The sequence below is a fragment of the Bos grunniens genome, chromosome 6 (genome assembly GCF_055505025.1).
Source record: "Bos grunniens cultivar Pamir isolate PY7600 chromosome 6, Bosgru_T2T1.0, whole genome shotgun sequence".
Classification (NCBI taxonomy): domain Eukaryota; kingdom Metazoa; phylum Chordata; class Mammalia; order Artiodactyla; family Bovidae; genus Bos; species Bos grunniens.
The window spans coordinates 58,266,922-58,281,987 of NC_141170.1; the positions used below are offsets into that span (position 1 = coordinate 58,266,922).

At 44.0% G+C, this 15,066-nt stretch overlaps 1 protein-coding gene and 1 long non-coding RNA gene across 43 annotated transcripts in view; one reads left to right on the forward strand and one right to left on the reverse strand.

Moving 5' to 3' along the window:
• LIMCH1 (LIM and calponin homology domains 1) overlaps nucleotides 1-3,415 on the reverse strand; it is a 350,645-nt gene extending 347,230 nt beyond the window's left edge. For all 41 annotated transcript variants that reach the window (XM_086405968.1, XM_086405966.1, XM_086405956.1 and 38 more), the window contains exon 1: nucleotides 3,242-3,415. In XM_086405968.1, coding sequence (XP_086262094.1) covers nucleotides 3,242-3,337 — 96 coding nt within the window. In that variant the 5' untranslated portion in view covers nucleotides 3,338-3,415. The remainder of the gene's footprint in view (nucleotides 1-3,241) is intronic.
• On the forward strand, nucleotides 1,837-14,677 carry LOC147370764 (uncharacterized). Of its 2 annotated transcripts, XR_015165446.1 has the most exons (3): nucleotides 2,078-2,666; nucleotides 13,310-13,354; nucleotides 14,275-14,677. It is a non-coding gene; the product is annotated as an uncharacterized LOC147370764 (long non-coding RNA). The 2 variants fall into 2 exon arrangements; XR_015165445.1 differs by lacking the exons at nucleotides 13,310-13,354; nucleotides 14,275-14,677 and adding an exon at nucleotides 7,620-7,907 and having other exon boundaries at nucleotides 1,837-2,666.
• Nucleotides 14,678-15,066: the final 389 nt, after the last annotated feature.

The following is a 15,066-nucleotide window of genomic DNA, read 5'->3' on the forward strand; positions in this document are numbered from 1 at the left end:
TTAGGGAACTATTCCCACTTCCCACCACCCCACCCCCACCCCACCCCACCCCACCCCACCCCTCCCCCGGGCCTATGACCTCCATCGAGGCCTTCACCTTTGCCAGCCAAGGCAGAGGCTAGGGGTGGGGTGAGGTTGGGGCATGGTTCCCAGGCCACCGTTTCCTGCCCAGTAACACAGCCCTCAAATAGCCAAGGCTGCAGGCCGAGAAATTCCTCACTAACAAGTTATCTCCTGGAGCTTGTTCCCTGAGCCTTTATTAAGAATGAACAGTTTTCAAGCCAATCCTTGACTTACGGAAGACCAGGGACTGAAGAGAAGAGACAAGCTGCAAAGTTTGTTTATTAACCTGCTACACCCAAGGGAACATTTTTTTGAAAAGGTGAAATTCCTGACTACTCAAAAGAAAAAAAAAAAAAGCCTGTGGGAAATTTAATCACCAGCTGAACAAAAGTGAAAAACAAAGCCCTACCAATGAGGGTGTTGCCAAAGACAATGGGGCCCCTAAAGGAGATGCAATTGTCTCGAGATAACAGTCCCCCTGGGAATTCAGCTCACACTAAGTACTACATTATTGCTATATTAGCTGAGGAATCTTTGTTCACTGGGCAACTGGGCGCAGAACCATCTGTTACTGCCGCTGGGTTCCCCCAGCTTTGCAGACAGGGCATTTACATTTAAAGAGGAACCTCCGGGAAGGAAGAAGGGCGGTCTCTACCTCTCTGGAGCAAACACCTTTTTATACAGCCTGGGAGGGGAAGCTCTCCTTTCCTTGAAACCCAACTCCGCGATTGAAAGGAGATAGGCCACTTCAATAATGCACATGCACAGAGCCACGGCTGCTTCATCCTAAAGCCACGCACTGCCTGCTGTGGCTTTCACATTCTTGAGTTGGTAGATCTGGTAAAGCATCAAGAACAATGCCCAACTGTCTATAGGGCCCAATGGGGCTCAGCTTTCTTAAGGAAGCCCTTCTTTTTAAAAAATCTATGGAACCAGGACAAAAGCAGATATTCTGCACTGCATAATATTTAGCTTGAAATATACCACCACTTAAAAACAGACTGTGACCTGGACGGAAAATGTTTTAGATCATGACCTAGGTGAGGGGCTATAGTACTATATGGGCTTCCCTGGTGGCTCGGTGGTAAAGAATATTTGGCAAAACTAATACAATATTGTAAAGTTTAAAAATAAAATAAAATTGGAAGAATAAAAAAAAAATAAAAATAAAAAATAAAATAAAATAAAATTTAAAAAAATAATAAATAGTACTCTTTAAAAAAAAAAAAGAATCCACCTGCCGATGCAGCGCAGGTTCGATCCCTGGGTCAGGAAGATTTCCTGGAGAAGGAAATGACAACCCACTCCAGTATTCCTGCCTGGGAAATCCCATGGACAGAGGAGCCTGGTAGGCTAGAGTCCATGGGGTTGCAAAGAGATGGACATGACTGAGCAACTAAACAACAGCATAGTACTACTATATACCTAGGTCAAAATTCACGGAGGTGTGCACTTAAGAAGTATACACTCTCCTGTGTGTAACTATACCAAAATACATTTTTTTTTTCAAGTACAGTACGTCCGTGTTACAATCAAGGAAATTGGGCATAAACCACTTGCCTTCAAGTACTGTAAAGTGTTCTGCTCTTATCCTTCCCTTCATCACCATCCACATCAAAAATCTCTCCTGAGAATTTTAAAGTTCAAGAACAAGAAAAACACAATTCTCCAACTCTCAACCAAGCCCGTGACTACAAATGCTTCCTGGATGTCCTATGAATCCAAGTATGAAGCACAGAGAAAGCACCTGTCACAGGCCAAGCCGTGCCAGCCACATATCACAGACAAAAGTCACAGTCTTTTTCTCATCTGGTCATGAGCCATCAAATTATGAGAGACATGATTGGGGCTTATAGCAACAGAGCTTTGAGTTTATTCTTCTGTTTTTGTTTGTTTGTTTTAACCCTATTTTTAAATAGGTCTTTCTAAACTCTGACCGAAGCGACTTAGCAGCTGCAGCAGCAAACTCTGCCTAACACTCTTGCTTCCTTGAAGCAGGTTAACCTGGTAAGGTGCAGGCCTCTAGCTGGGGCATTAGAGCAGCATTAAGTGGTTTCCCCAGGCAGTTCAGCAGATTTCAATTTGTACAACAGCATCGAGACGTGCGTGCCACAGGGGGGGTGTCTCTAAGTGACCGTTTGAGTAATAACAGGCTTCACCATTACCGGATCATGACTTAGCGGTACAGTTCTTCCTTTGAACTACCAGGGAGGGTGAGCTGCCCGTCCCTGAGGAAAACAGGGTCAAATTAGCCTCCCACTAAGCTTCAAGAAAGGCTGCCTGCCGAAACAGAGGCTCACTGCATAGATCATAGGGGGTCACCTTTTCCCCCTCGCGCCCTCCAAGCGTCCTAAGCCCCGCAGACACGGCATTTCGGGAGCGCGGGGCCACCAAGCTGCGTCTACAGATAGACATCGAGAATCAGGATCGCCCAGCGAGCGCTTCCTGGACTGAGCCAGCCGAGAGCTCCAGTGATTTCCCTGGCCTGCCACCGAGACATTTAAGAAGTGAAATATGCCAACGGGGCCAGGAACCGGCACCTCTGGGATGGAGAGGGGACTGCCAATGAATGGGCAACGTCTATGCAAATGGTGCATTCGCAGGTGGGTCTTGCAGGCTCCCGGGCCCTCTGTGCTGTGCCAGCCTCACACCTGACCCGGTGCCAGGAATACAACCAGAGGCTCCGGTGGGTGTGCGATTCCGTGAGACATTAACAACTCCGCTCCGGAAGAACGGGGAGGGGGGCTCGGGGCGGATGTAGGACGCGGAGCAGGACTCCCGAAATGCGACGTCCACAAGGACTCCGGGGGCTCCCGCCTGCCGCGCCTCTGCGGCGCTTCTGCTCTCACTGCGCTTCCCCGGGCAGCGCCTGGAAGCGGCAGGAGCTGAGATTTGCGCGACAGGCGGGATGGAAGCGCAGGGCACCGCTTCCCGCCCCCGACACGCACAGCTAGACCGCAGTGTCCTCCCTACGCGCCCACCCTCGCCCGAGACTCCAGCGCCAAAGCGTCCGGGGGTCGCAGCTCGCTTGAGGCCCTGCCGGCTGACCGGGAGCAGCCGGCAAAAGAAAGCGAGGGGTGGGGGAGGCGAGACCAGACCTGTCGTCCTGGCGTGTGCGGGTCGGCGGCTCCGGGCTGCCCATACCAGGCCGCCCGCCCGCCCGCCCCGGAGTACCTACCTCGATCCACTTCTGCGCCTCGGAGAAGGCGGGCTCGGGGGGCGGCTCGGGCTGCAGGGGCTGGAGGGCTTCCAGACCGAGAACGGGACAAGCCATTTGCGAAGCCCCGCGTCCACTCGAGCGCCGGGCCGCCGGGATGAGGACGGCCGCCGCCGCCGCCGCCGCCGCCGCCGCAGGAGCGCGCTCCCCGCCCCTTCCCGCCCGCCCGCTCTCCTCCCCGGCCCGCCCCGCCCCCGCGCGGCGCAGGTCCCGGAGGAGTGCCGCGCTGCCGCCGACCACGCCGCCGCAGCTGTTCCCCGCGCCGCCCGGCTCGGCAGCGCTGTGTGTCCCCGCGAGAGCGAGCGCCCGGGTGCTGGGAGCTCCCTCTCCACCCCACCCCACCCCCACCTCTGCGGGCTCCGCACCACCCCCTCCCGGGCGGGGGTGTCAGCCACCGACTAAAAATAACCGAGAGTGAGCGCTGAGTATCTCCCTCCCCTGCCCGCAACGCGACCAGGAGAGAGATTCGGCCAGCCGCCCCGCACGTCCCCGCGCCCCGCCGGCTGCGGAGGGGCCAGCAAGTCGGGCGGCACCTGGCAGACGCGCGGGCAGCGCGGCGCACGCGTCCCCGGGGGAGCCCGCGCTGCCGCAGCCGGGCAGTGGCCGCCCGCACCTGCCGCACCCCGCGCCAACCCTAGCTACGGAAGTGGGGGGAAAGAGGGGCAGCCCTCTGACCCCGTGCCAGGGATGTTCAGTCGCCTGATCTTTCTGTAAGATAAAGAAGAATAACGACCCTTTATAAACCTTTGTCTCTCTAGGCGAGCTACCTATGTTGATTGATTTAACTCATCTTTATTGTGCACCTACTATGTGTCGGGACCACAAAGATGAAAAAAGAGAAGGGAAGGGAGGGGAGAGGTGGGGAGAGGAAGAACTGAGAAGTCTTGGCGCTCAAAATAATTACGTTCTACAGGAAATTGGATAAAAAAGAAGATAATGGTGGAGAGTAATACATGCTAAACAGATAGGAGAAGATAAACTATGACCTGGGAAGAGGATATTGCTAACTTCAGATTGCCTCTCCACCTTCACCTGGGAGGCTGGCCTGTGGGTCCAGGCTCTGATAATGGGAGGGAGGGCAGGAGGTCAGCAGGCTGGAGGAGAGGGCCGTGGGGATGTTTTAGGTACCTCTTACTGCAGAAGGCTAGGGGATTGGCTGCTCTGCTCCACTCTGAGGAAGGTTGCAAGGCTGGGGCCCCTCCTTGAGTTCTCTGACAGTCCCCTGTCTCCTTTTGTTGCACCGCACTTCCCCAGGCCCACTCCCCATTTCATTCTGGTGTCTGGCCTGCCCGCTCCCTGATAATTGTCTCTTTTACTTATTTAGCTGAGTGGGGGTCTTAGTTCCAGCAGGCAAGATCTTCGATCTTCTTGGTTGGGGTCATGTGAGCTCTTTAGTTGCAGTATATGGGATCTAGTTCCCTGACCAGGGATGAAACCCTGGCCCCTTGCATTTGGAGCACGAAGTCTTAGCCACTGGACCACCAGGGAAGTCCCTGGTGGTCTCAATAAACTCTTCTCAGCCACCTTTGTTTGAGCATGCCTTCTGTTATGCAAGAGAACCCGACTGATGACCAAGGAAAGTTTTTCTGTCAAGATGACATGATGAGGTGACATGAATGAGAAAGATGTTAGCCATGCAAAAAACTGGAAAAACATTTCCAGATAGGTGCAAAGGCCTTCAGATAGAAATAAGTTTGGTGGAGGTCATAGGCCTACAGAAGACAGTGTGACTGGAGTGTGTTGAGGAAAGAATCAGGTGGAAAAAACAGCATGGGAGAGACGGGTGAGAAGCAGGGTGTCAGACCACAGTGGACAGAGCAAGAAGTCCATGGGTGTCTCAGCAGCTAAGTGTCTTCCCTGTTCAGAGTCCCAAGTTTCATCTTTGTCCAATTCTGCTGTTGTAATAGGGGGATGAAACAAAAAAGCAGGCCTGAAATTCCACTGTTACTGGCTTTGGAGTCAGACAGGCTTCAGTTTATTTACTTTTAGAACACTTATATGGTGCTTGAATTGTGCCAGGCACTGTTTTAAGTGCATTACAAATAATTGACTAATTCATTCCCTATTCCAACCCTGTGAGATAGACTATTACCATTCCTAGGAAAAAAACAGGGGACAGAGAGGGGTGCCGCACAGCTGGTGAGCAGTGAAGCCCTGATTCAAGCCCAGACAGCCTGGCGCCAGATCTACTCTTAACTGCACACCAAGCCGCCTTACCAGTCCCAGTCCAGGCTCTGCCGCTTACAATACGTGCCTCAGTTTCCTCATCTCAAATGAGGTTGACATGGCAACATTTCAGCAAATCATTGTGAGGAGCAAACAGGAGTTCTGAATGTGAAAGAACCAAAACCGTGCCTGGCATGTAATTAGTGCTCAGCACAAGCCAGCTAAGCAGAAAGAATGAGAGGGAGGAGAAATTATAAAAAAGAGTGAAGATGGCAAGCAGAGGAAAAGGGTTAGTAAAATACAGTCAGAAGGTGACCTTGTCTCCATGAAGAAACATGGTGAAGTGAATAATTGAGAAAATGATCCAGCACATTGCTACGAAATGCCCCTTTAGGCAGTTGCCACTGCATGGAGTGACTAGGAGTTGGGAAAGCCCGATGACCCAAATGACGTAGCTGAATCCATGGAAAACAAGCATTAGGAGTAAACCCACCATATGTCTGAAGTATCTGCTATCACAATTGGTATTCAAACTAAAGCGTATTTTTTTTTCTTTCAGTGCAAATACTTTTTAAGTCTTTTAAGGTTTATAATCACAAAGTAACATTTGTTTTTCCTGAACTCTATTACCAAAAACAAAGTCACATAAGTTACCAAAGGACTTTAAGGACTTAAAACTATAATAGAATTCAAACCTAGTTCCATTATCAATAATACTTAAAAATCATTGCTAAGCACCTATTATGTGTAAGAGATTGTACTAGCATCAAATGAATCCACAAAGGGATTTCATTTCTGTATAGTCTATTTTTCATATATAAAAGTAATATGTTCCAGTCAAAAAAAAAATCTGAAAAATATAATGAAGAAAACTAATCTGGAAGAAACCCTACAATTCAGAAATCATTGCCACTATTTTGGGGATGTGAAGCAACATTTGATCATAAAAAAAACTGTAAGAAAATATACTGTATAATAAATGCCAAATTAGGGATATAAGGTATTTGAAGAGCATGGATTTTGATGGGGGAACAGATTTCTTAAAGTATCATTCACATACAATCCACCCACTTAGAGTGTATAGTTCAATGTTTTTTAGGTATATTCACAGAGTTGTGCAACCATCACCACATTAATTTTGGAGCATTTTAATCCCTCCAAAAAGAAACTGCATACCCTTTAGCAGTCATATCCCTAACCTCTCATGTTCCCAAGACATGGCAACCACTAATCCACTTTCTGTCCCTATAATATAGATTATTCTGGAAATTTCAAATAAATGGAATCATACATTATGTGGTCCTCTATGTGTGGCTTCTTTCACTTGGCAGAATGTTTTCAGGGTTCATCCATGTGGCAGCATGTATCAGTACTTCATTCCTTTATACGGACAAATATTAGGTTGATGAAAAAGTTGGGGTTTCAGACCATGAATTTTAAATCATTATAACTAGGCTAAAACACATCTTTATTAATCAAAATGGGAATGATTACAATCGACACATTTTTGCCAACAAGAAATAAGTTGTTTTATTCCCGTACCATAAAAAGTTCGTGTTTCAGGATTCCAGGAACTCTTGGAAAGCATTTTCTGCCTCCTGTTGGTTGTGGAAGCATTTTCCCTGCAAAAAGTTGCTGAGATGCTTGAAGTAGTAATAGTCAGTTAACAAGAAGCCAGGTGAATATGGCAGATGAGGCAAAACTTCATTGCCCAATTGGTTCAACTTTCGAAGCATTGGTTGTGCGACATGTGGTTAGTCGTTGTCACGGAAAAGAATAGAGCTCTTTCTGTTGACCAATGCTGGCTGCAAGCATTGCAGTTTTTGGTGTATCTTTTCAATTTGCTGAGCATACTTCTCAGATGTAATGGTTTCGCCAGGATTCAGAAAGCTGTAGAGGATCAGATGGGTACTAGACCACCAGCGACCTTGACCTTTTTTTGGTGCAAGTTCGGCTTTGGGAAGTGCTTTGGAGCTTCTTCTTGGTCCAACCGCTAAGCTGGTGGTCACCAGTTGTATAAAATACACTTTTTGTCACACTTCACAATCTAATGATGAAATGGTTTGTTGTTGTTGCATAGAATAAGAGAAGACGACACTTCAAAACTGTGATTTTTTTTGATTTGCAGTCAGCTCATGAGGCACCCACTTATCAAGCTTTTTCACCTTTCCAGTTTACCTCAAATGCCGAACAACCATGGAATGGTCAATGTTGAGTTCTTTGACAACTTTTCATGTAGTTGCAAGAGGATCAGCTTGGATGATCAGCTCAATTAATTGGTCATTGTCAACTTCCCATGGCTGACCACTGCACTCCTCATCTTCAAGGCTCTCACCTCCTTGGCAAGACTTCTGGAACCACTGCTTGTTAACAGTTGCTGGGCCAAATGCGTTGTTGATGTTGCAAGTTGTATCTGCTGCTTTATGACCTATTTGGAAATTGAATAAAAAGATTACTCAAATTCGCTTTTTGTCTAACATCCTCTCCATAGTCTAAAATAAATATAAAATAAACAGCAAGTAATGTCATTAGCCAAAAAAAAAAAAAAAAAACATAATGCAAGAAAGTGAAAGTTGCTCAGTCGTGTCTGACTCTTTGGGACCCCATGGACTATACAGTCCATGGAATTCTCCAGGCCAGAATACTGGAGTGGGTGGCCTTTCCCTTCTCCAGGGGATCTTCCCAAGGGATCTTCTCAGGGATCAAACTCAGGTCTTCCACATTGCAAGTGGATTCTTTACCACCTGAGCCACAAAGGAAGCCCATAATGCAAGAAATGCACATTAAAATTATGTATAACATAATCACATTTAGTCAAGAAGGTATTACAATGTCAAACGGCAAAGTTCAACAATGCAAAACTGCAATTACTTTTGCACCAACCTAATAATATGCCATTGTATGGCTATACCATATTTTGTATATCCATTCATCAGTTGATAGGCCCTTGGGTTGTTTCCATGTTTTGGTTATTATTAATAATGCTTCTATAAACATTCATGTACGAGTTTTTGTGTGGACATATGTTTTCATTTCTCTTGGGCATACGCCAGGAAGCAGAATTGCTGGGTTATTTGATAACTCTGTGTTTAAACTTTTTGGTAAACTACTGACTGTTTTCCAAAGTAGCTGCACCATTTTACATTCCCACCAGAAGTGTAAAAAAGGGTTGCACTTTTTCTACCTCCTTGCTAACACTTGTCATTTTCCAACTTTTTGATTACAGAGACTCTAGAGGGTGTGAAGTGGTATCTCACTGTGGTTTTAATTTGCATTTCCCTGATGACTAAATCACGACCAAGATAATCATGATGATGTAATCACTCACCTAGAGCCAGACATCCTGGAATGTGAAGTCAAGTGGGCCTTAGAAAGAATCACTATGAACAAAGCTAGTGGAGGTGATGGAATTCCAGTTGAGCTATTGCAAATCCTGGAAGATGATGCTGTGAAAGTGCTGCACTCAATATGCCAACAAATTTGGAAAACTCAGCAGTGGCCACAGGACTGGAAGAGGTCAGTTTTCATTCCAATCCCAAAGCAAGGCAATGCCAAAGAATGCTCAAACTACCACACAATTGCACTCATCTCACACACTAGTAAAGTAATGCTCAAAATTCTCCAAGCTAGGCTTCAGCCATACGTGAACCGTGAACTTCCAGATGTTCAAGCTGGTTTTAGAAAAGGCAGAGGAACCAGAGATCAAATTGCCAACATCCGCTGGATCATGGAAAAAGCAAGAGAATTCCAGAAAAACATCTATTTCTGCTTTATTGACTATGCCAAAGCCTTTGACTGTGTGGATCACAATAAACTGTGGACAATTTTCTGAAAGAGATGGGAATCCAGACCACCTGACCTACAATCTGTATGCAGGTCAGGAAGCAACAGTTAGAACTGGACATGGAACAACAGATGGTTCCAAATAGGAAAAGGAGTACATCAAGGCTGTATATTGTCACCCTGCTTATTTAACTTCTATTTGGAGTACATCATGAGAAACGCTGGACTGGAAGAAACACAAGCTGGAATCAAGATTGCCGGGAGAAATATCAATAACCTCAGATATGCAGATGACACCACCCTTATGGCAGAAAGTGAAGAGGAACTGAAAGCTTCTTGATGAAAGTGAAAAAGGAGAGTGAAAAAGTTGCCTTAAAGCTCAACATTCAGAAAACGAAGATCATGGCATCTGGTCCCATCACTTCATGGGAAATAGATGGGGAAACAGTGGAAACAGTGTCAGACTTTATTTTTTGGGGCTCCAAAATCACTGCAGATGGTGATAGCAGCCATGAAATTAAAAGACGCTTACGCCTTGGAAGGAAAGTTATGACCAACCTTGATAGCATATTAAAAAGCAGAGACATTACTTTGCCAACAAAGGTCCATCTAGTCAAGTCTATGGTTTTTCCAGTGGTCATGTATGGATGTGAGTGTTGGACTGTGAAGAAAGCTGAGTGCCGAAGATTGATGCTTTTGAACTGTGGTGTTGGAGAAGACTCTTGAGAGTCCCTTGGACTGCAAGGAGATCTAACCAGTCCATTCTGAAGGAGATCAGTCTTCAGTGTTCTTTGGAAGGACTGATGCTGAAGCTGAAACTCCTGTGCTTTGGCCACCTCATGTGAAGAGCTGACTCATTGGACAAGAGCCTGATGCTGGGAGGGATTGAGGACAGGAGGAAAAGGGGACAGAGGATGAGATGGCTGGATGGCATCACCGACTCGATGAATGTGAGTTTGAGTGAACTCCAGGAGTTGGTGATAGACAGGGAGGCCTGGCATGCTGTGATTCATGGGGTCTGGCATGCTGTGATTCATGGGGTCTCGAAAAGTTGGACAGGACTGAGTGACTCAACTGAACTGATGACTAATGATGTTAAGCATCTTTTCTTGTACATAATGGCCATTTGGACATCTTCTCAGAAGAAATGTCTATTCAGATCTTTGTCCTTTTGTAAATTGAGTCATTTCTCTTTTTACTATTGAGTTATGAGCTCCTTATATATTTTAAGTAGGAGCCCCTTATTAGCCATATGATTTGCAAATATTTTCTTCCATTCTGTGTGTTAATATTTCACTTTCTTGAAGCTGTCCTTGAAAGCACAAAATTTTTTTAAATTTTGACAAAGGCCAATGCATCTATTTTTTCTCTTTGGTTGTTTGTGCTTTTAGTGTCATATCTAAGAAGCATTGCCTAATCCAAGGTCACAAAGATTTATGCCTGTGTTTTCTCCTAATAGTTTTATAGTCGTCATTCTTACATTTAGATACTTAATGCATTTTTAGTTATTCTTTGTAAGAGCATGGGTTTTGAGGTTGACCTTAGTATGACAGTCTGGGTCTTCTGAGAAGCAGACACTAAGATGGAATTAAAAGTACAAGAATTTTATTAGGGAAATGACTGTGAGAGAAAATGATAGAAAAGCAGTCAGAGCACAGTGCAAGTCTGACCTTAGAGAAGAGAGGGAAAGGAAGGTCAGGTAGAAGCATTGTCATAGCTGCCTTTCAGCGAGGCCATTGGAAGATTCATGAACCAAAGTCAGCTTCCAAAAGAGTCATGGGTGCCCCAGAACAAGCCTGCCTTAGAGTCCCAGCTGTATCCCTGCTGAATTTAGTAATTGGCTGGGGGCAGCCCAGTGGGACGTGCTGTTGAATGCTAATATGGCGGTGGACTTCAGAGCACAGCAACTGGGGCCCTTGGTCAGTTTAGCTCCCTGAAGGGCACATTTCATAGATGCCACATGTTATGTAGGTGAAAATGCTATTTCACTTCCTGGAGTCTCAGTTTTCTTGATAAAGCATCTGTTTCTTTGCTTAGCACTTAGTAACCAGGGGTTAATAATAGCTTTGATAATACTATGTATTAAAAAATATACCTATAAATATAAGCGCATTTGCATACTCAGTCACTTCAGCCATGTTCAACTCTTTGCAACCCTATGGACTGTAGCCTGCCAGACTCCTCTGTCCATGGGATCCTCCATGCAAGTATACTGGAGTGGGTTGCCATTTCCTATCCTTATTAATATATATAATATGATCAATCAATTGGACAAAGACTAACTCTAAATTTCATTGTGAATAATACTTTGAACTATGGTTGGTGGTAAATAAATGTACTAAACGTCTCATCCTCCAAGATCTGACTTAAGTGTCACCTTTTTGATGACTTTCTTAGCCACCACGTCAAAAACTAGTCATCTCTTCTTCTGTGTTCCCATAATGTAGTGATTCTCAATGTAATAAAATAGATATGAGAATCTTTATGAAGGGTTTTGAAAAATAGTCCAAATTCATCATAGTTTGATTTTGAAAGCCATTTAAAAATAATGTGAATAACAATTTTAATTTTTCAGACTATGACAGGCTAACTTTCTCGCTCATTACAAAACTCATATAAATGCCACACAAAATATTTTTTTAATTTTTTACATGAATGGTTGAGCTCAAAAGAAGTTCTCAGGGATGCAAAATGGAGAAGAAGCAGAAAACTAGAGCAGTGAGCTTGTGAATTAGCTCTCAACTGTTCTGTGGAGAGACCTAGTAACTGTGGTTTCCAGCGGTTGCTAGACTAGTCTAGTGGCTTGCTAGACTCAGAATCCTAGGGCTGGGGTTTTACTCCTATATTTCCAGGCCCTGGATCTATGCTATGTAAAAAAAAAAAAAAAAAAAATGAAACTGAGTAGCAACACACACATTCTCACATACACACACACACACGTGAAATACTCCTGCAGAGGAAATACAGACCAGAAAATATTCCACTATCACCATCGCCATAGAAGGAGACAATAAGGAAGCTCCTTTGTCTTGACCTCGCCTCTGAGTGGGAGGTGGATGAACCTCCCCTGAGAATGTGTAAACAAAGACCTGATCCACTTTTTGGACAACTTACACATGATCTGTGACCTCCCATGCTTAGAAATTAACTGAGAATTAGGTCCAGGACCTTTTGGGTACCTAGAAGATGCAAATGTAAAATCCTTCCAGAAGATATGCCCTCCTTCCAAGGCTCACAGGATCCCCCAGACAAACTCTGCTGAAATGGAGCTTACCATCTAAAAGTACAAAATGCATGCAAAAACCATGCAATCTAAACGAAACTCAAGAGACTCAACAAAGAACTGATTAGGCTCCCCAGAACAACCAGAAAAATAAAGTTGTAAATGTAAAACTCAAAAGATGTGTTACAGTACAGATGAGACACAGTGAAAAGAGAATTTGTGAACTAGAATATGGATCTTTAGGGGAATTCCCTGGTGGTCCAGCAGTTTAGACTCTGTGCTTCGAATGCAGGGGACACAGATTCAGTCCCTGGTTGGGGAACTAAATCCCACATGCCTCGAGGCAGCTTAGCCAAAAAAAAAAAAAAAAGTGTAGAAGAAGAATCTTTAGGAATTATACGGAACGAAATGTAGGAAAATAGGAAAAGGTGCTAAGAGAATATGAATATTCCATAAAACAGTTCCTAGAAGAACAGAATGGAGGAGAGCCAAAAGAGAATGGCTAGAATCCTATAGAAGTAATGAAGTATGTGAATCATCAGATCCAGAAAGTATAATGTGTCCAGGATAAAGTAGTATATTTCTTTTAAAAATACATTATTTAATGATGATGGAAAAACACTGAAATAGCTGCTTCTTTATACCTCTGCATAGCTCTACATATATAATGTTGTCCTGTGGTTAGATGTATTGTAGGAATCAGCTCTTTGAAACTGGCACTGTTGTGGCTTAGTATCAAGTGAGTGCTGAGTAAATGAATGAATGGCAATGGATAAATGTTATCTAGGACAAATAGTTTAAACCAATCCATAGTGAAGTCAAATACTTTTCTAACATATTCTTTTTTAATTTTTCAGGAGCACTTGTTTCACAAAATTCTAAGGGGATGTCATAAGAGAAATGTGAGTTAAAAAAAAAGTGCTAGTGACCTAGCACTTCTGAACTGTTGATTTTCTGGGTACTGGATAACTCTCCAAAATCTGGGGTCATGACATCCTTCTAATCTAAACTTTCTCATTTCTTTTAAAGTTTCTTCCCTTCCATTTTCTTCTTCGAGGACTTTTGTTGGAGTTGTTTCTCTTAGTGGTCCTCCATGTCTCATCTTTTCTCTTGTATTTTCCATCTCTTTGTCTTTGTGACTGATGTTCTGGGTGACTTCCTACCTTTTTTCTCATCTTTGTATTGAATTTTTAATTTTAGTAAAGATAATTTTATCGCTAAGAGTTTACTTGTGTTGAACATTGCTTTCTTTTAGCAAAATATTCTTGTTTGTAGCTATATTAATGTCTTAAACATGAATATATTAGAAATTAAATTTTTCTTTTGGGGTGATGGAAATGTTTTGCATCTTCATGGGTGGTGGTTATAAAGTTACCTAAACAGAAGTGAATGAGGTAAACACTTCAGATTTGTGCATTCTATTCTGTAAATTTTGCCTTTAAAAATAAAATGACTTAAATACTCTTCCAATTGACAGTTCTTATTAACAATTTTCCCATCAACATTCCTGTGGTAGCTATATATTGAGTTTTATATTACATTTGTCATCAGTATTTCATGTTAATTCAGCTGGAAATTTTAATCATAGAGATTCTGGTAATGCTATAATTGAAATGATAACCAAAAAGGACCTACTATATAACACATGGAACTCTTCTCAATGTTATGGGGCGGCCTGGATGGGATGGGAGTTTGGGGGGAAATAGATACATGTATATGTATGGCAGAGTCCCTTCACTGCTCACCTGAAATTATCACAACATTGTTAATCAGCTATACCCCAATACAAAATAAAAAAGTTTTTTTTTTTTTTTTTTTAAAGAATAAAGGTGTGGAAGTCTCTGTTCTCAAAAAAAAAAAAAAAAAAAAGAAGAAGAAGAAGAAGAAAAATGTACCGTGTAGGGGCTTCCCAAGTGGCTCAGTGGTAAAGAATCCATCTGCCAATGCAGGAGTAATGGGTTTGATCCCCGATCCAGAAAAATCCCACATGGCAGGGAGCAACTAAGCCCAAGTGCCACAACTACTGAGCCTGTGCTCTAAAGCCCACAAGCCGAACTACTGAAGCCCATGCACCCTAGAGCCCATGCTCCACAGGAGAAGGCACGGCAATGAGAAGCCTGAGCACTGCAAGCAGAGAGTAGCCCCACTTGCTGCAACCAGATAAAGCCCACACAGCAACAAAGACCCAGCACAGCCAAAAATAAAAAATAACAACTCTAAAAAAATGTACAGTGTGTTTATAATTGTATATGCTGCATTAGCAAAACTACTTCTGATAGGTTAGAACATCCAGTTTGACTAGAAGTCATTGAGAACCAAATCCTCCATCTATAACTTTATGAGTCTGATGATGGAAAGAATTTTCCACAGACTAACTCCTAGCTCCGTTTCCATCTTGTTTCTCCCCTACACCCACATCCCAGGGTGGCAGGCACCACGGGACGTGTCATCTCTCTCTCAATCCCTTTGTATCACAATGCTGAGTAATTGGCAGAGTGGGCGGCAGAAATATTACTGGAAGTTGTCCCTATCCCAGAACAACTGCCCACCCACATAAACATATCCCACTAAATCCATATTTAGTGTACCCCCAACTCAACTGCTCTTTACCCAG